The following is a 20,230-nucleotide window of genomic DNA, read 5'->3' as shown; positions in this document are numbered from 1 at the left end:
GGATGATTTTATGTTTCTTGAGAACAAGAAACAAAATAAATAGTGAGAGCCTAGGCTATGGGGAAATGAGGAGAGAAGAATTAAATGTCTTACAGAGGTTGTGGTCCTAGAAGATGAGGTGAATAAAAATCCATCAAGAGAGAATCATTCAGAGCTAAAACTCACACATTTAAAACATGAATATCCTTATGTGTGGAGAGAGGGAACAATTGGGTAGAAAGAAGCCTGTAAGGGTATCATAGTTTTTATTTAATGGGAAGAAACAGTAATATTTAAAAACAGGCAAGCTACTAATTGATAAGTCTTCCCACGTGCTTAAACATTTACCACCTTAAACCTTGACCGCCTTTAAAATAATTTGCTGATGAAGTTGCGTTGGCGGTGCATTCTCCACCTGTACCTGTTCTAAATGGAGATAAAACATGTAGTAGCAAGACAGTGATTTGAATATTATTAAAATCAGTTCCCTTGTACTAGTATAATCGTGTCTGTAGTGGTGGGTTTGCCTTTTTCAGTTATGTTGCTTGCAAGTATAAAGGCTTTGTATTGCTACCGCAACAACAGAAGTTGTGAGTGCAGATCATGCCTCATTGGCTTTGAGTGAAGCCATAGTGCTGATGGAGGTTTCCTGACAACTGTCTCCAAATTCATTTGGATCGTTTTAATGGCAGTAATTAAGGGTGAGAGGTAAACCATTTGTAGTTGGATCAGCAGAAAAGCAGGTTGATAAAAATCATAGTTCCTCCTATATTCTGGGGAGAACTCTGTTCTTCATTTCTTTTAAGGAACTTCCTTCACAAGCAGATGCTTCAATTTACAGTTAGAAGAATAAAGCTTAGATGGGTTTCATAGTCTGCACTTTTATCCCTTGCCATAAATGAATCTAGTAGTGTACAAAATGAGTAGCTGCCTTGGATTTCATCACCAGGAAGGTAATCACAGTCAGAACAGGTCAGTAAAGTGCATGGCATCTAGCAAGACGTAGTCTTTCTTACTGGCTGGTATGTATGTATAAGATAGCAATTGAACATTGATCTGACTGTTAAGTTCTGGCAAATCACTCCCATGTCTCTGCAGTTGGTTTGTGTATTTCATCTGTGAGTGACAACTACATATTTGTGAAATGGATTACATTTGTGGCAGCCAAAATTAAAGTGATCTGTGGGGCTTGCAGAGCCTATGAAATCCTTCAGGGAATCAGGGAAAAGCCTGTATTATGCTTAGAAATGAGTCCAAACCTGGTGTGTGAATCAGAATTCAGCTTTGGATGGCTCCAAGCTTTTGATGTGAGATCCTTTTTTGGTTTATGCTAAGGGGCTGGCAGGACCTGGCAGACAGTGCTACCCTTTTCATCTTGCTTTTGTTTGTAGTTCTTTGGGGAAAGGGCTAAAATACTTGGAAAATAATCTTTCTAAGCATTCATGGTAGCATGCTTGGAAATGTGAAGGGATTATCAGATAGATGATTTTCAGTGTTCTGGTGCCCACAGAACCATGGCTAATCTTTCTAATCTTCTTTATCTAAGGTAATCTGTATATTCTATCCGCTCTGCATCTATGTATCTTATGCTGAAACTGCACTGGCAGGAACCTCTAAAATGCATATTTTTGTTTCTTTACAACAGCTGGCTGTCCAGACTCCTTGATTAAAGAGCTTCATCACTTCAGGATTCTGGGAGAAGAACAGGTGAGTTAGCATCTCAAAAGCAGTGTCTTAATGTCATGAAAGATAGACACTAATGAGACAGTTTTGTCTCTCTGCAGGGAGGGAGAGTGTATCTCATGACCCCCAATGACCTGAAATGTGGGGAAAAAAACACAGGAGATATATGTGATTTTTTTTTTCATTCTATCTATCAGCCTTGACAGTTTATTAATTGGTACATCTGCTATCTGCCACAGCTTTTCAGCTTTCAACTACAGCAGTAAACACTCTCTCAAAAGCAGCAGATAGGCAAACAATCTGACTAGGGGATTGATACTTACAGCTACTCATGATATTATCCATCTCTTTTTGTGGCCTCTTTTCTCTTTTAAAATTGTGGTTTGCATTCATAATTGTAGCAGTGTTTTGCACTCAGAAAACTATTTCTGTAGAGGGATATTAGAAAATCGTGAGATATGCTTTACAACACTCATAAGATGCTCACTGTTTTTGTCAGAAATTAATGTACAGAGATATTGAGGAAATGGCCTTAAATCTTGAGACAAGTTGAATTTTCAAGTGCTTGGTGCTTCTGAAATTCAAGTTGTCTTTGTCTCTAAATATCTCTCCTAATATGCTGGTTACAAGGCCTACCTGCCTGACATAAAATTGCAGGTACTAGGAGCCAACAGCCTGAAACTTCAGCGTTAGTGTGTTTCACATCAGAACATCTGTGCCTTTTAATGAATCTGGCACCAAGGAACATGCATAAGGTTATATGAGGGCTGTGACAGCAGTAGAGCAAGTCCTGAAATGTTAATTCTAAGTCTGATTGTTTAGCTTTTAGATCAAAGAACCATTTTGAGTGTGAGGAAGGAAAAATCTTTTAAGATAATTGAGTACAATCATAAACCTAACACTGCCAAGTCCAACACTAGACCACATCCCTAAGCACCCATCTACAAGTCTTCTAATACCTTCAGGGATGGTGACTCAACCAATTCCCTGATCAACCTGTTCCAGTGCCTGATAACCCTATCAGTGAAGAAGTGTTTCCTAATATCCAATCTAAACCTCCCGTGGTGCAACTTGAGGCCATTTCCTCTTGTCCTATTACATGTTAATCGAGAGAAGAGACCAACACCCACATCACTACAGCATCCTTTCAGGTAGTTGTAAAGAGCAAAAAGGTCTCCCCGAACCTCCTTTTCTCCAGACAAACAAACCCTATTTCCCTCAGCTGCTTCTCATAACACTTGTGCTCCAAACGCTTCACCAGCTTCATCACCCTTCTTTGCAAACACCCCAGCACCTCAATGTCGTTCTCATGGAGAGCAGCCCAAAGCCGAACACCAGCACCAAGTACAGGGGGATGATTGCTTCTCTAGTCCTTCTCTCCACACTATTCCTGATACAAGCCAGCATGCTATTGGCCTTCTTGGCCACCTGAACACACTACCAGCTCATATTCAGCCAGCTGTCCACCAACACCCCCAGGTCCTTTTCTGCCAGACAACTTTCCAGCCACTCTTCCCTCAAGCCTGTAGTGTTGCATGAGGTTGTTGTGACCCGAGTGCAGGACCAAGATCAGATTATACTATTTAAAACACCCTGTTGCTTTTTTCTTGTATTTATTCAGTGATATGTTTGATTTTTAAAAAAGATCTGAAATGTCTTGTGTACTAGATAGAAAAAAATAATTAATTTTAACAGTTTTGTTCAGACTGCTTACAATTTCAATCTTATCACGATATTTTTTCTTCAAATCCAAACAACAGTCAAAGAATAATAAGGTTACATTACTGCTTATGTCCAATCTTGATTTATTTTTAAAATGCTTATGTATTTAAGGCCAGATTATAAAAGCAGAATGGAATACTTTGATAATCTGTTCCGATCTCCTTTAGAATACACGTTACGTGACTTTCTTGGATTGATTCTTCTTTAAATTAGAGTATATTGCCTAGAAAAACATCCATTCTTATTTACAAATCCTTTGCAGACATTAGATCTTATTATACTTCTCATCAGTGAGAGACAAAAAAATCTCAACATCTTTTCTTTCCACCACACTACCAGCAGCAATGTGCTCCCTGCATTGAATATCTCTCATTCTTCAATGCCCACATCCTTTACATTTCCAATTCCCTTTGTTTTACTATGAGGCAATAAATGATTATCATCATTAAAAAAATGACATTAGCCTATGAATGCAACTCAAAAAGAGCCACAATACGCCTGACACAGGACTAAAAAAATTGTTTATACAGTAAAAAGGAGTCTGTCAGTCAGACTGTTGGTTTAATATGTTTCAGTCAGAGTGAAGGAACCTTTCAGTCTGCAGAATATTCCCAGTGTAGGTGTTTGTGGCTTCCAATTAAAGCTCAATAAGATATGTAATTTCCCTATTAGATTTCTATTTATTCATCTATGAGTTGCCTTAGTGATTTTGGGCATGGCTGGACACAGCCCAGATTCAGCTCATGATCCATCACGCTGCTTCCCAGACAGAAATCATGTTATGCAATTGCAGCTGATAATTTATTCCTAGAAAAATAATTTTACATGTTACTGCACTGAAAAGTAAGTTGGTTGTTTAAACACAGTTTACCAACAGTATAGATACACCTGCAACATTAACTTAACTGCCCATTTTATATGTTCATTACTTCCTCTTTTAAATTGCTACAGGCTTTATCACCGATGATGCGTTCTTAGTTTTCTGCCAAGTCATTAATAAGAAAGCTTAGGTGGCACAAGATCAAAAATAAGTACCTTTAGGACCTTTTAGCAAACCCAACTGCTTAATAATGATTACCCACTTCCAATTCTATTTTAGACATACCAGATAGCTAAGCATGTTAATTTTATATCATTCTAGATACTTAATCAAAATGTCCATCTGTCTGTCTGTCCTTACAAATACAGTGTTTCTTTGTCTTAATGTAAGCATTGAAGGAAAAATAATGCTGATGGAAAAAAGCTTTGTGTTTAGTTTGAAGTGTGGAGAGCTGCTGATTAATATTTGCTATAAGCAGTTCTATAATAACAGAACAGTTGTCCAAATAGTTAAACTTCTCAGTAGTTTCCTGGACACATAAATCTCACATGTCTTCTGTTCCCTCACAAATGTACATTAAGGGAAAATCATTCTATCTGGAAAGTCTGTCCTTTAAGGTTTAGTTGGTGGCAACAGGTTTTTAAAGAGGAAATTATCATTATACTTTATGAAGGGAGGTCATAGTCTGTGTGGTGAAATAGAATAGTACAAGCTTCCTTGGTATGTGATATGCATTATGTATACCTAACTTACCACATAAAGTCAGCTTCCAGAGTAATTGGTTTAATATGCAACACAAATACATTTAGCAACAGATTTCAACCCTACTTGATACTTGGCCCTTTGAGTTGATGCAAGAAATTCTGACTTAGAAAAGTCTCCAAAAGCAGCTTTGACTGGATTGGTTTAGACCTCATTTTCATAGACTTTCCCAGTGCACAAAGGTCTTTACAAGGCAAAGAGAATCTCCTAGATGTGCAGCCCCAGAAAGGGTAAAACCTGAAGCTTTCTAACAGTCCTAGCTCTGTTGAGCTTGTTATTGCAATTTGATCTCACTATTATTTTTCCCTGACATAATGGATGTAGTCCAACATTCTCCACTTCATAGGTACCTGAGAAACACTCAGGATTGGGATGAAAGATTTATTAATTGGTAATCATTGAAAAATGGCACAATATAAGAAAGTTAGTCTCCTGCAGCAGCCATTTGCCCTGTCAGGCTGGCTGTCTCTGCAATTGAGTGCAAACGGTTCTACAAGAAGTGATAGTACAAGCTGCGTACAAAAATATGTTAATGATGTTCTAAATACGAGCTCTATTCAACAAGCCAGTGCCAGAGACAGCAGAGAACACTTTAATTCTGACCTATACACTACAATATACGAACATACAAGATGACTTGCAGTGAACTGCTATGGAGTCTCCATAATGACTCTCTGAGAAACTTCCCTCTTCTTCCCAAAGTGATAAAAAAAAACTTGTTTAATTGTTTAAATGGAATATTGTGATTCATGAATAAAATAGAAGCTACATCTGAAGGCTGGAAGGGAAAATAAATAACAGAAGAGCAAGCAATCTGCTGCTATACCTGAGTGCCCCCACCAGGTCACAGCATGTCATGCTAGCAGATGTCATGCTAGTGGCAGGAAAAGAAGCTGCTAAGTAATGTATAGCTGCGCTTCTCTGCTATATTATCTGCTCTGACAACTTTGCAAAATGTATTGGTCAGTTTCTTGATATTTTGACAGAGCAATGATCAATTTTAACAGATCTGTCCTATCGGCTGCTACTGCAATTCATATCACTGCTCAATTTTTCTTTAGAAATGCTATGAGCGTTTAGATCCCTGGAATCAGAGCAAACCTAAATGGGGCTTCCCTTTTTTTTTTTTTTTCACATTTCCTCACTAGTTGGGTAAAACTTATGCAAAAATTATGTTCTGAAAATCTGCAGATGTCCATCCCCACATTGTTCAAGGACTTGTGCTAGGTTTTGGTGTGAGCTGTAACTTTAGGAGGTACAGTAGTCTAATATTAAAAGCAGATAGTATGGACAAAAAACATTTAACGTTAATTGAAGTTTAAACAAATTTGTGTACAATATGTGTGAATAGGGCAAGGGGAAAGGTTTTGATTTTTTTTTTCTTGCAAATCTTTTTGAAGAATTTGTTTTTTAAGTATATGCTACAGAATATTAATGTAAAGTCAGTCTTAAGCTAACTGGTATATATACATATATTCACCCATTCAGGTGAAAGTAATGTCATGTGACAATTCTAATTAATCAGCTAAATTTAGTGCAGGAAACTGTCAAATATGATTAAGAAAGTGCTTCCGATGTATTTATGGGTCAAGATTTTCTGATAACTACACTGGAAAAAGAATGTAAGTTACCTCTCAATGATTCACGTGCAGTTAAAAAAAGAATACGTTTTCATGGCAAAATTTCTCCACCTCATGATTACTAAAAGAAAGCTATTTTTTTAGTATTCTCCAATCTGCATCTTTAAGATTACACTTCCTTCCAACTCTGTGCTTTCCCACACAGTCCCTGGGTTCAGCTGCTACTCAGGGTGAGTGATACCTATATGCATCTCTCCTTTTCTTCCACTTTTCTGTCTAATAACTGATTTCTATCCATCTCATTTGGCTCATCTTTTGGATTTGTCAGCACCATCCCATCACTCTCTTTAAGGTTAAGCTACTGAGTTTAACTCCTGATCCTCTTTACACCACATGTTGCTTTATAACTGGAACCATGCAACTAACTTTACAGTATTGCAATTTCATATGACCTATGCTATTTCTGCTTTGAATGTATTCTAACCACCATGTTCCCTGACTTCAGAGGTAATTGGGATATGTCTGAGTTCCTTACTTTTGTCTCTTCTGGATTTTCAGAACTTTATTCTCTTTGAATTCTTGTTATAGGCAGAGCACCCCTGCTTTGTCTACTGCTTTTTTAGCTTGTCTGTGCACTGGACACTAGTAAAAGTAATTTATTTTCCGTTCAACAGCTGAAATAAAAAATGAGGAGAAAAGAGGGAGAAAGTAGTTGTAACACCTGTAATAGATATCAATGAAAAAAACTGAGTGTTTCTAAAAACAGATTAATTCTCTTCCACCTAGCTTTTATTAAATTCAGAGAGAAGATTTGAACCCTGCTGTTCAGGGTCTCAGGTGGATGTAGAAGGCAGAACTTCTTCAGTCCCTTGGATTACTTTCATGGAATATGCTTGTATTCACTCTTGTGACCCGAGAAGTTAAATTCCTGGGAGCCAGTATCTACTTCAATGAATCTCAGTCACATAGTTTGCAATAGCATCAGCTGAAAAGGTTTCCTTGCATTCTTGGTGGTGGTTACTTGTAGGGTTGGTTCATACTCTACAAGAGCTGGGAGGAACAAAATATTTATCTCCAGCATTCAGTCTGTACAGACTGATCCCACAAGTAACTGCTGGAAGACCACAAACATCCAATAGTTTGTAAGTACAGTGCCAAGCCATGGACTGTACTTAGTCCACTTTCTTCATTGCTCCATATTGCCTCCATTTGATTTACAGTACAACCTCCAGTATCCTCTCTTCTAAGTATTCTTCATTTTCAGTTTTCTTGCTTCTCACCTTGTGCTTTCTTTCATAGCATTCTGCAAACTGCAGTCATTCCTTTCTTTACCCTTCTCTACTCCAGTTTAGTTTTGTCCATGAACTGTGTTGCATTGGCCCAGTCAGGGGCTTCTTATCTAAATATTTTCTTGAGTCTGCCTTATCTAATTTTCCATGATTCTCCAAAGTCAGGCAAACTCCAGACCTCTAAAAGGTGGTTCTCTTTCTGGTTTCCTTCATGGTAGTCCTGTGGGAACAAGATGGAGCTCATGCTCTGAGTTTGCTCTTCATATCCTACCACTCACCAGCAGAGAAGCCCAGTAACCCAGGAAAAATTAAGTAAGGGGGCTCCATGGAAATCCATGTCAAGCCATCTCTTTTTCATCTGTGCTTTTAGGTGACACTTTTGTAATTATTTTTAGTAGTCCAATGAGTACTAGGGTTTTTGTACTTTTAAGTTGCCTAATTACATTATGGAACTAATTCCTTTTTTTTTTTTTAGGTATATAATGCATATAAACAAAATGCTTAGTCTACATTATGGACTAATAGCCTCCACAATCTAATTTTGAAACACACAGATGGTTATTTGATTTATAGGAGCAGTAAAAACAATCTGACTGCAGAAAGTAGATTTTCTTTCCTCTGAGACTGTTACATGCAGTTAAAAGAAACAAGTAATTGAATTACTTTTGAGAGATTAGATATTTTGGATTTACAACTACTGTTAAACTTTTGTCCAGAGTTCCCTGCAAAGCTACTGTTATGATCTGAGCAGAAGCATTTAATTGTGAGTAAAAAAAAAAAAAAAAAAAAAAAAACAACAAAACAAAAAGAAAGAAAACTGTATGCAAAGCATAAAAGCAAAATTAAAATAGCATAGCTGCTGTGGCAGGTGTGAGTGGAGTAGGTGATTTTTTTAAGGTCCCTTCCAAACCCAAGCATTCTCTTATTCTACAATATTAAAGCATACATAACTTGCAAATTAGATTAAATGGCAAGAAATTACTGTGTTCACAAAGTGTATTTTGCATGAGTTTTGTGCATCCAGGTGCATTTCAGTTTTGTCTTAGTATCTGAATCTCAATGTAACTGAAAAGACTGCAATCCAATATTAAACCTGTTTTATTCCTGTTTCAACCCTATGATTTCATTTATATTATCCTTGATTCACAACATCAGATTACTAAATTTCTACTGACTTAAAACCTGCTACCATTCTAAGACTCAACGGAAATCATCCCAGTTTGGAAAGCGAGGAGCAGGGAATAAATGGTTACAATTATCCAGCCTCCTATGTCATACTATAATTTATAATAATTTATAAAATAATTTATAAACACTCTGATAAGTCTTTAAGAGCAAAGATTGCACAAAAGAACTTCATGATATGGTTGAAATACCATATGTAAAGCTGGGAAGTTTTTCTACTCAAAATTTTATTTTGTGAAAAGTATAGATTTCATTTGACTGGGACAATTCACAAGCTGAAGGGAAAGTTCAGAACAAGAGGCAGTTTTCAGAGAAAAAAAATCAGAATGTTTTAAATCTGCCTTGTTCATATACCTTTAACTGTCTTAGCACTAGTGATTTGCAGAAAATCCTATTTTTAAAGTTATTGGGGTTTTTTTTCAAATAAACATTGTAAGATACAGGTCTATGGTGAATCCACCAGCTATTTACCTACCTGTATTTCTGAGGACCTTATTACAGTAGCATATAAATGCCTGACATCCTTTGCTCAAAAGCTGCTTTCTAGCAGCAGTAGATGGCTCGTGATTTCTGTGTAATTTTATGTCTCTCATTACCATAGTATTTGATGTCCTCATGACTATTAATGGATTTTGCCTCTTAACACCACAGTGAAATCAGCAAGTATCATTCTGCTGCTTTACAAATGGGGAACTGATGAGAAGCATAGATTAAGAGACTTACGTGAAAACCACAGGAAGGCTGTGCTGCTGCCAGGAATTGAAATCAGGTTCCATGAATGCCAGTTCAGTCAAGTTCCCCATATATTAAACTTTGAGTTAAGTTTCTTAGCTTCAACTGTATCACTTCCACAGGGTGATTCATCCTGCCTATCTTAGACAGCACATGTAAGCCAGGATAAATTCCCTTCTTTGGATCTTGTTCCTTATCTTTCAACATATTTGGAGCCTATATTGCTCATTTAGGCTAGATGTTTAATTTTTGAAGACCTAAAATTGCATGAGGTGGTTCATGGTCTAAGCTATTTAGGTACCTAAATCTTGGTTTCAAAAATAGCTTAGGCCAGGTGACTTAGGATCACGATTATTGGAACTGAAGCACGTGTTGTAAGCGTCACCTAATTTCAGGTGTCAATATCTAGCAAATTGTCTGTTCTCTCTTTATTGTTAATAGAAAAGGGCACTCAAGGGCTCAGCTCTTCTTATGCTGATGTACAAAAATGAAAGAGAAAAGATGAATTGCATCCTATCTCTCCTGTTTTTTCCAAAAGGAGTCTAAGCAATTAATGCAACTAAAGACATCACCACTGTGGAAATCCAAACTAAATTAAATTAATCCTACTTTTAATCTCCAGTTAAGAATAAGAAGCAAAGTAAGCTAGTGATAGTTGTCTCCCGGAATATCCTTAAATATCTCGTCCAGACATGATCAGAATTACATCACGGGCTCCAAAGACATTTAAGGACTTTTGAAAATTGACTTGCTTTAAGCATTGTAGATTCCATCAGTCTGGTGTGATATATATGGCTGTGGTATATACAAGAAATGCCTCTGATAGATATAAACTGTCATTATGTGCAAAAGCATAATTAATAATTCATCAACAAGTGATTTGGTATTCTTTGACCCTCTTAATGTAAAGTGAGTAGTTTTTTTCAGGCCACTGACTAAAGAAAATAAAGCCACATATGTTATGTATGACTGTGTTACAGCAGCAAACATGTATATGTGCTGCTACTTCATATTTTAGTTGGTTGCTGGGTTTTAGGTGAGCTAGTGTACAGGCACAAGGAAAAAGAAATTGGAAAATGACACTTGGACTTTGAAAGTAGAAAGCAGGTTGGTAACTAGATGTCAAGATGTGCCAATGCATTTAGGAGGATATTTTCTGTCTTCAAATTGGTCTCTTTTTTTGGCTTTGATAATGTGAAAATCACTGATGAGAGCGCTATACTGATTTGGCATAAGTCCTGCACTGAAGCAGTATAAAATGTCAGTTTTGTCAGACAGAATACATTGGCTTTGTCCATCTTGCCAGTAGGTAGACAGGACATTTCCTTTTTGTAACTTTTTGTAAGAAGACAGGTTGATTCCCATCTTACCTATGTTCCTGTTTTGTGTGTCAAAAAAAAAAAAAAGAGAGAGAGAAGACAGAAGGAATCTCTCTATGCCCTTCTATTCTAAGTTAACGATTGGAAAGCGTATCCTTTTTTTCAGCTGAGAATTTATAATGGAAATGCTGACAGAATCTCAGCTACTGTGTCACTGCTGTTTGTCTCTGTAATGAGAAGCTGCTAACAGTCCCATATGTAGCACAATGTTCCTTCTTAACAGAGTAAGACAATCACCAACCTCACCTTCAGGTCAGTCTCTTCCCTACAGAAAAATTAGGCCAGCAGAGAGTTTTGCAGTCGTGGTTACCCATTTTTCTGTTCAAGGCCAGCAGAACAACTGTGAGTACTCTGCATGTATTTAGAGAAAAGATTACAGACTTTGCTGAAAATTTATAAGAGTCCAACATTAAATATTTATGCCATTACTTTAGTTTGAGAATAATAATAATAACACAGAAAAATACCACTTGACTTGCTGAGCCCCTGCTCTCAAGGAGACTTTGCAGACATGTCTTGTACATTTCTCAAAATACTGGTAGATCCAAGAATCCAAGATTCAAGATTTCTGGATATTGTTTATACACCGAGTGATACTTTGAAGGCTTTCTCTCCTTTTAGGTTTTGCTCTTTGCTTTAAAAGTAAGGGGGGGTTGACTTTTTGTTGATCGACAAAGGTGGATATTCTCAGTTTGGTAATTTTTTTTTTTTTCCCGTGATACAACACTTTTGTGTCTATGTATTAAAGTGTTTTAAGAAGTCACATACTATTTTTAAAATCCCAGTGTAACAAGATATGTTATGGCAACAATTGCAAAAGGATCTCCAGAAAAAAAGGGAGCAAGATTTTCATGAGCAGTTACGGGATAGAAGTTTATGAAGCACTAAATACTGTGAGTGCTGTAACATAAAGCTCTGTTTTGTTCCTTTAGCACACTATAAAGCCATTCGTCTCATGGAGAAAATTCATACTGCTCCCTTCCTCTCTGGCCTTTTGGATTCTCCTATTTTCTTTGGGGCTGTTAGGACCAAATGCTTTCATTTATTTCACTCTACGTTGGACCAGATTTATAGGCGAATCTGAAGCCTGGTTTACAGTGGTTGTACAGCCACTAGTGTGGAATTGCACCAACACAGAACCCTAGAGAGGATGTGATTTATGCGTACACAGCATGATTTGTACTTGTTCAGCTTATCTCAGGCTGAAAGCAGGGTAAGTTGGACCAGGGAAGTGTATGGCAGTGGCAACAGTCATTTTAGAGTAGGCATTTTTGTCAGCAAGGGCACAGTGAGTGCCTTGTTTAATATTGCAGTGTGTCATTTTCTCCATCATTAATATGGAGGCATTTCCATAGTCTTTTAGGCTATGAGATGGAACTAGTTGAAAACTGCGAAAACTAAGAAGCTTTCCCGGGAGACTCAGAAAAAAAAGCCTATGTCTAACATTGAAATAATGTGTATCTGAGAATTATTTTGCCGATCAGTTTCATCAAGTTTATTTTGAAAATTAACTTGCCTGGGTGATTTTTACACCCTTCAGCTCTAAAGCATTATACTGTACTTCTAGCTATAGATGCTTTGGGATTTTTGTGGGTTTCTTTTCAGTCTGTGTACAGCATTTATCCATATCTATTGTTGGATTATATTTATGATATTTACAATAATTTTTATTGCATTGTAAGAGTTCTTGAGGCTACTCACAGAAAGAGTTTGCCGTTTTCTTTATTTTAATATCCCACACAATTTTCAAGTGGTGCAATTGATAGCTGTTAGTCAGAAAATTATGCATATGATGCGAGTTGGATTGCAGTGACATCTCATTTAATGACACTAAGTCTTAGACTTCTGACAAATAACCTGAACTTAATACCTGAGACATTAGGACACTTGACTAGATTATATGGGCTTGATTCAAGGTCAAAGTTTCTGGAGGTTTGAGGGTTTTTTGTGGGCTGCTCGAACTTTAACACCAGTCTGTTCTATTGTAGTACAACCGCTACCAGCGCTATGGGGCTGAGGAGTGCGTGCTGCAGATGGGAGGAGTGCTGTGTCCAACTCCCGGCTGTGGAGCAGGTTTGCTTCCTGAACCAGGACTGAGGAGAATTGTATGTGAACCAGTCAATGGGATAGGCTGTGGGGTAAGAACATACATTTTCCTACTAGCAAAGTGAGAAGCAATTGATATTGTACAATGTTAGAATAAGGGCCGAAGGTTTTTATTCCTTTTCCGACAATGACTCTGAATTACTCTTCACACCGGAGTGCGATACTAAAGCTCAATATACAATTTAAATATAGCACCGTGGGTTAAGAATGGTGACTTCATGATTTGGACTATGTCCATTCCAGATTCTTTGCATTATTTTGATAAGAAGTTGCTGACTGTTTACAATAAGAAATTGAACTGTGCAAATGATAATCCAAATGTGCTTGACTTTATTCTCCTAGTACTCAGCAAAGCTGAACAGGATCTTGAGGAAACCATTTGTAATTATATTAGCACCAACTTTATAATTCATGGAAAAATGAGACAGAATGACCAGCCCGTGATACTGCAGTGACATTGCTTATGCATGCTAAGACACATGATGAAAAGAAATGCAAATATTTTTGTTTTCTTATAAAAATAGCTTTTAATTACTTAAAATTAATACACAACTAACAGTAGAATTCTGGAAAATAAAAACAGACAACACTTGAAAATATTTTTACTAAGAGGTCAGGCAATATGGATTTCTTGGCATTAGAAAAAACAGTTTCCTTACAATAATGAAGATTTGGGGATAATGGAAATATCTAGAGTGAAATCTATATGTAAAAGAACCTATTAAATGTTAGGTCAGAGTGACTAACTAATATTTGTACTCAGTGACTCTTTCTATGGTTGGTATTATTACTGAATTCCATGCAGGCTATGAGAGAAGATAAAATATCTATATTTGTAAAATATTATCATGCTCTTGCTGTTGTCTTTCTTGTGGAAAATGCACTTTTTATTGCAGTTTTGATGTTGCCCAAACTGATACCATGGAAGAATAATAGTTTGCTGAACTAGGAAGTCGCAGTAACTTGTCTTCTATGAGTAGGTTAGCATCTGTCGACCTTGGTAAAACTTCCTATCTGTCCATGCAGTGGTGCATGTAAAACAGAGCACTCCTCAGACTCACTGCATAGGCAAAGGGTTGTAAAATAAATCACAAGGTGGGAAAGTAATAAGAAACAAGACTAAGTAAACAGAAAGAATTGCCTCTGTATTAACTATTAGGGATTGGTTAAAAAAATAATAATTTTTACTCTGCTTTCTGCCTTGAAGTGATGCAAATCAAACTGTTTTGCGGCTTCATTCATCACCATTCTGAAACTACAAATGCCCTTTAAATAAAGTATTCATAGGCTAAAGGATTGATGTATTGCCTAGTTTAGCAAACTGCTCTGTTTCCTTTTATGGACTCTGTGCTGTGCTTGCTAGTGACCAGATCTGCAGACTTGAGTTAATCTCACCCTTTGTTTTGGATTATGTGATGTCTTGAACATTAGGAAGTACAATTCACTGAGGCTGAAATGAGAAGCAAGAGACTTTGGTCTGTAAGCCAAATTATGGTAATGATAAGGCCCTTCCTTAGAATCTAAAGGAATAGGATGAAAATGCGTGTCTGAATTTTTCTATGCACCCTGACAAATGATATCATCAAGGAAGTTTTGTCACAGAACATTTCCTATGGTGAAGGTCCTAACAATGAATTCAACTGACAGTGGGAAACCTGGCTGTACATTAGGATCCACCTGCAATGGTACCAAGACAATTAGGAAAGCTATTTATTTCCACTCTGTTTTCTGTAGTCTCCTTGAGTGTTTTCTATTCATAAAGTTAAACTATGGTGGGTTTTTTCACAGATGAAACCTGGCCTTTTTTTAGTGTGAAGGCCTCTTACTCTTCTTTATGGAATCCAGGAACTTCCATTTCAGAGCTCTGGATTCCTTCACAAGTATGCACCATGATTTCCAAGCTCAGAGAAAGGCCTAAGATGAAGAACATCCCTTTTGTCCATGTAGATATATAAAGGTAGCGAAAGATGCCTTGCGCTGCTTACCTGTACAGTTTAGGTTAGAGACACATCCCTTGAAGCTGGCAAGCAAACACATAAGGAAGGGAACATGGATCTGGAGAGTCTCCATGAATATCTGCGTCATGCTTTAAGCTGCACTTTAGATATCTTTTTGGGTATTTGAATCTCTGTCTTTAGGTAAAGTTCAGAGGTGATAATGTATTGCTAAACCCCAAAGTTATCTCTAACATCACTGGTCTGTTATTCACCCAAAAGCCCTTATAGAGAAGTAGTTGTCTACTGCACAGAACAAACTGATTGTTCAGGTCTGAATTGTGGTATAAAGGTAGCCAACAACTGCCAAGTAGATGAGGATTTTGATTAATGAGATGGATCAAGGGAGGAAGGAAGGATAAGTTTTCATTGGAAAGTCAGGACACTGTATGAAAAGGGTTTTCAGCAGCCATTTTAGAAAGAGAGAGGCAGAAGAAACCAAATAGAGAATAAGTTGGTCATCAGGACTAAAGCAAATAAATATTCCATTATTCAGAGAGAAAATTCTATGAGGCAGTCCTAACCCTATAAAGACTCCATCCAAATCTGAAAAAGCATTGAAAAATGAACAGGGAACTGAGCCAAGCTACAATACAAACATTTTGCATTCCTCAGTTTCTTCCTCTGATAGGTGAAATGGAGAACTAGAATCTCTTTTTGCAAAGTCGTTGCCATCAGTGTCGAATCTAAGTTTGAGTCTTTGAAAGAATGCTCTTAATTTTCTAAAAGGGCCTTTGGGAAATTTAAAGATGATAGATTTTGCTTTGTCTCAAGAGATTAGTGAAAGGGAATATGTGAGGCCCAGAAACAGCCAGGTAAATATCTAGATTGAACTGTACTGAAAAGTTGAGGAGAGAGGCTTAAATTTAAGCATCCCCATATGTACCCTCTAGTCAGGCACTGCTGTCTACTCAAACAAATAAACAGAATAGGAGGAGAGATTTGTTTTGACTTGAAAAGTAGCGTGCATATATCTTTTTAATGATGACAAATAGTCCTCACCCAAAGCCATGTCATGGTACCCCTGACTGACCTCACTCTTGCCTATTCTTTCATAATTTTTTTCATTAGCCATAAACATATTAATCGATTTACCAAGATAATACCATTATGCACTGTTGTTCTACCCTCATTACTATGCATCAGACTGATGTTACTAACTTTTATTGCTGAGATATAAAATTCTGACACATTTAATATGAGAAAACAGCAACAAAACATAGAGCATAGTACATATTGTACCAGCTGGCCTGGGTACAGGAAAAGCTGTCGTAACCAAGGCATGCAAAAGCTCTATGAATAAAACATTTTTGTCTTGTTTTATATTATACTGGCATATTATTTCCTATATATTAAAGAAAAGGTTGGAGTTAAAAACAGGTAAGAATGGACATTCAGAAGGGCCTACATAACTTCTTAATAAACAAGTATGCCTTGGTTTCTACATATACAGGTCATTTGTCTTGCAATAAATTCACAGTCAATATCTTTCTGTGGGATAATAACTGACTAACATTTGACTGCATTTCAGTCTTTGCTCCACACTGGTACAAACACTTTGCAGTGTGCAATGTCAGTTGACCTGTCCCTTGGAATGAGGTGAGGTGAGAGATCGGGGATAGTGGAGACAGAGCCTCTGCTGGTCTTTTCTCCTTGAGTTTACTTGTTGCTAGCATGGCTTATATAAACAAGATGAAGAATGTACTTGCAGTGATTCTGTTGTTTGATAATCCCTTAATAGAAGGCCTGACTCTTGCAGCTATAGCCAGGTTCATGGAGGTTCTGAGACCACTCTAAACTGTCCTAAGGTCTAGGTGGCAATTTAAATTGTCTTAGAGCAAGCTGTCATAATTGATGTTTTTCTGGCCCTTTATTGAGGTACCCTAATGTGATATTCCAGTCCCCAAGTGAATACAGAATCTTAGTGTAGTGAATGTGCAATGATAAAGAAAGATTTATAGCCTTGCAAAGGGAGCACAAAATTTGGTGTTATTTCACCTCTTTTACACCATATTTACTGTCCTGTAAGCATAATACTATTGAAGAACATCGAGAATTCACAAAATATGTGTTCCCTTCTAGGACAGGCAAAATTTTAAGGCTTTAGGCTGAAAGAGGTCCTTGAAAAATCAATAGATATAAATACCATATCTTCCTTATAAATAGAATTCCTAGGCCATTGTATTACACAGAACAAAATCCCTAAGGCAATTTCATTCTTCCCAGTATTTTTGTCCCATTGATTTCTTCTTGCATTCTTCTTCTACAGCTAAGGAAGCACATGTCAAAAGCAATTGCAGTGTATTTGTAGAATTAATTATTGTCTGCCTTTTCAGATAGCTAAATAGAATAGAGGACAGTCTAAAATAGTTACATGAGATGCGCAATACACATTCCTGTTGTTTGCAAAGCTCTTCTTCGTGGTTCATTATCTGCTGTTCATGCATTTCTTAGCATGTGTATTTCATCATAAGTGGCTTGTTAAACACAATAATATGCATATAGGCAAACCCTGAATAATTGGGAAAAATATCTCATTTTAAGGAGACAAACCTAAATAACAAAAATTCCAAGCAAAAAATTCCTATTCACCTAATTTTGATAATTCAAAAAATGATGATTTTGTTAGTTGAGTATGTCCTTCTAAACTTCTGGAGTGGGGTTGTTTACTTTAGGGGGTTGTATCTCAGTTGAGGTGGTATGTGAATGCACCTAAGCTCCTTCTGGGACCTGAACTAGCTCCCAGTTACTGGTTCAGAACTATTTCATATATGTTGAAGTGCCTAATAGTTAGCAAGACTACACTAGCCTGAAAGTGAAAAACAGTTTCCACATCTGGCAGTTGTAAGTCTGTTGTTAGAAATTTCAGCTCTAATGCAGTGTATTGTCATGATCAACATGTACTTTCATTTTGTGCAATTTCTCTCCCTCTTGTGTCTGGTTTTGGCACAGTATTCCATATATATCGTCTTATCAAAATGTTTGAGTGCCTGACTAACTGAAAAAACTTTATTTTCAAGCAGAGATGTAGGTGTAAATGTTTGGTTCCAGGCATGCGCCTTGCTTCTTCTTGGCAGTACCGGGAAAAATTTTACTCTACATAAAGAAAACATAGTCACCTTTCAAAATACTCCAAGATATAAAGATAATCAAGATGAGTAGTGGTAATTCAAGATAACTTTTGAAGATATTTGCACTGAAAACAATTCTTTTTAATTTCATAATCAGATGAATAAAAGGTCATGGATGAAGAAGGGGTCTGTGCACAGTTATGTGAATTTTTGTCTCAGTTTTAAGATGGGAATGGATGTTGGAAGCAGAAGCAGAAATAAAAGGCTTAAAGACTTTGAAAAACAAGGGAGTAATTCAGAAAAAAAAAATACCTTGAGACCTTTATGTCATTTGCAAAACACTGAAATGGAAATAGGCGATAGCTGCTATCTAGTACCCATAGTGAAATTGAAGGTTTACTCTTCGTTATTACATTTCAGGTATCTGTCCTTGTTCCATATGTCATTAAATTTTTCCTTTTAAGAAAATTCACCAGAAAGGTATTACTGTGGATAAGGTAATAGCTGCAGATATTGCTGAGATTAAGAAACCAACTCACAGCAGGAGTGTTTCGTAATATTGTATAGGGAGTTTTTTCAAGGGGAATGAAAATGAGACAGACATTTTCTATTATTGCTAAATGCTGAGTTGCTAGCATTGCGCCACAAGCTCTAAACAGTAATCATGTATTGCTTTCTTCTATTGAGTGGGCACTCTAGCCTTTACAAAGTGGAATTCCATCTTGTTGACACATTATGCTTCAGTAGCTAAGCAAGTTGTTTCATTCCTGAAATATGACAGGCTTTCTCAGGCTGGCCAAAATTCTTTTTGGATTTGTAGGGGTTTTTTTCTGGTGATGTTTTACATGGTTTAAAATGAACTGTAAGAACATAAGGCTTTTTAAGATGTAGTGGAATGTTGATGTTTTAATGACATTTACCCCAGAATATAAGTGTACAATTAACAAGCTGTGCATTGCTGTCAAGGTGCATTATTTCCATTGCCCATATCTTGCAGTGCTGCAATTCATTGATCTGGTTACTGATATGAAACTCAGCTGTCAGCAATCTAGAGAATGTTTCCATTATTAAAAATGTGGATCACATTAGTTCAAAAGTCTAGCAAAAGCAAAACAAATACTTTTTTTTATAAGGAAAACAAATCAATTACTTTTGCTTGGTTCAATACGTAGAAGAATAACTGTTTTTTCCTTTAGCTCCCAAATCACAGAGAATTAGCTACTAAAATGAAGTCAGAAAATAACATGTGGGTTTCTTCAATTCTAACTGAGCTAGAATTGAGACTTCATCAGTTTTGTGTGTTAGATGTCCAAAATATTATGAGATGCCCCATATTATGGTTTCCAATTCTGTATCCCTTAATTTATATAAGGTATAGCTTTTCCCCGATTTCTGCATCATGCAAGCATCTGGGAAATGCCTGTTGTGCATGCACATTGCAGATTTTGTATTGAATGTGTAATGTCTTTGGTGTTTTGGCTTGATTTATTATTCTATGGCTTACCTAGGAGTTCACCATTTAAAAACTGTCATATATGTGTTAAAAAAGGAGCAAGGAGGCAGAGAAGAGAGGTAGTTACTTGATAAAGGGATGGAGGCTGCTGGTCTCTGTAATCTAGGATTAGAGCACAGATAGCAGAATAACACAGTATTTGAGTCAGTGAGATTTTATTAGTGAAAACTAGGATAAAATCAAGTCCTTGCTTGTAAAGGTAAATCAAAACTTGACTCACAAGCTTAGGAACTAGAGAGGATAAAACTGGTCTCTATGAATGTAAACCAACTCAGACTGGGTTTTGTAAACCAATGTTTTACAGAGGAGAAATGGCCCTAATTTTATCAATTTGTCTGAAATAGGAATGAACTAAAATTGCAAGCACATGACGCCTGTTTTAAATTGAAGGCTGAGATAAAATAGGTGTCAGTTT

The 20,230-nt window shown here is 36.8% G+C and overlaps 1 protein-coding gene across 2 annotated transcripts in view; it reads left to right on the top strand.

Annotated features, from left to right (window-relative positions):
* The window catches only part of PRKN (parkin RBR E3 ubiquitin protein ligase), a 732,905-nt gene that overhangs the window by 609,046 nt on the left and 103,629 nt on the right, over positions 1-20,230 (top strand). For both annotated transcript variants that reach the window (XM_069852200.1, XM_069852199.1), the window contains 2 exons: positions 1,625-1,686; positions 13,120-13,269. In XM_069852200.1, coding sequence (XP_069708301.1) covers positions 1,625-1,686; positions 13,120-13,269 — 212 coding nt within the window. The remainder of the gene's footprint in view (positions 1-1,624; positions 1,687-13,119; positions 13,270-20,230) is intronic.

The sequence above is a fragment of the Phaenicophaeus curvirostris genome, chromosome 2 (genome assembly GCF_032191515.1).
Source record: "Phaenicophaeus curvirostris isolate KB17595 chromosome 2, BPBGC_Pcur_1.0, whole genome shotgun sequence".
NCBI classification, from domain to species: Eukaryota; Metazoa; Chordata; class Aves; order Cuculiformes; family Cuculidae; genus Phaenicophaeus; species Phaenicophaeus curvirostris.
Note: the sequence above shows the minus strand (reverse complement) of the source record. Positions and strands in the feature narration are given on the sequence as shown.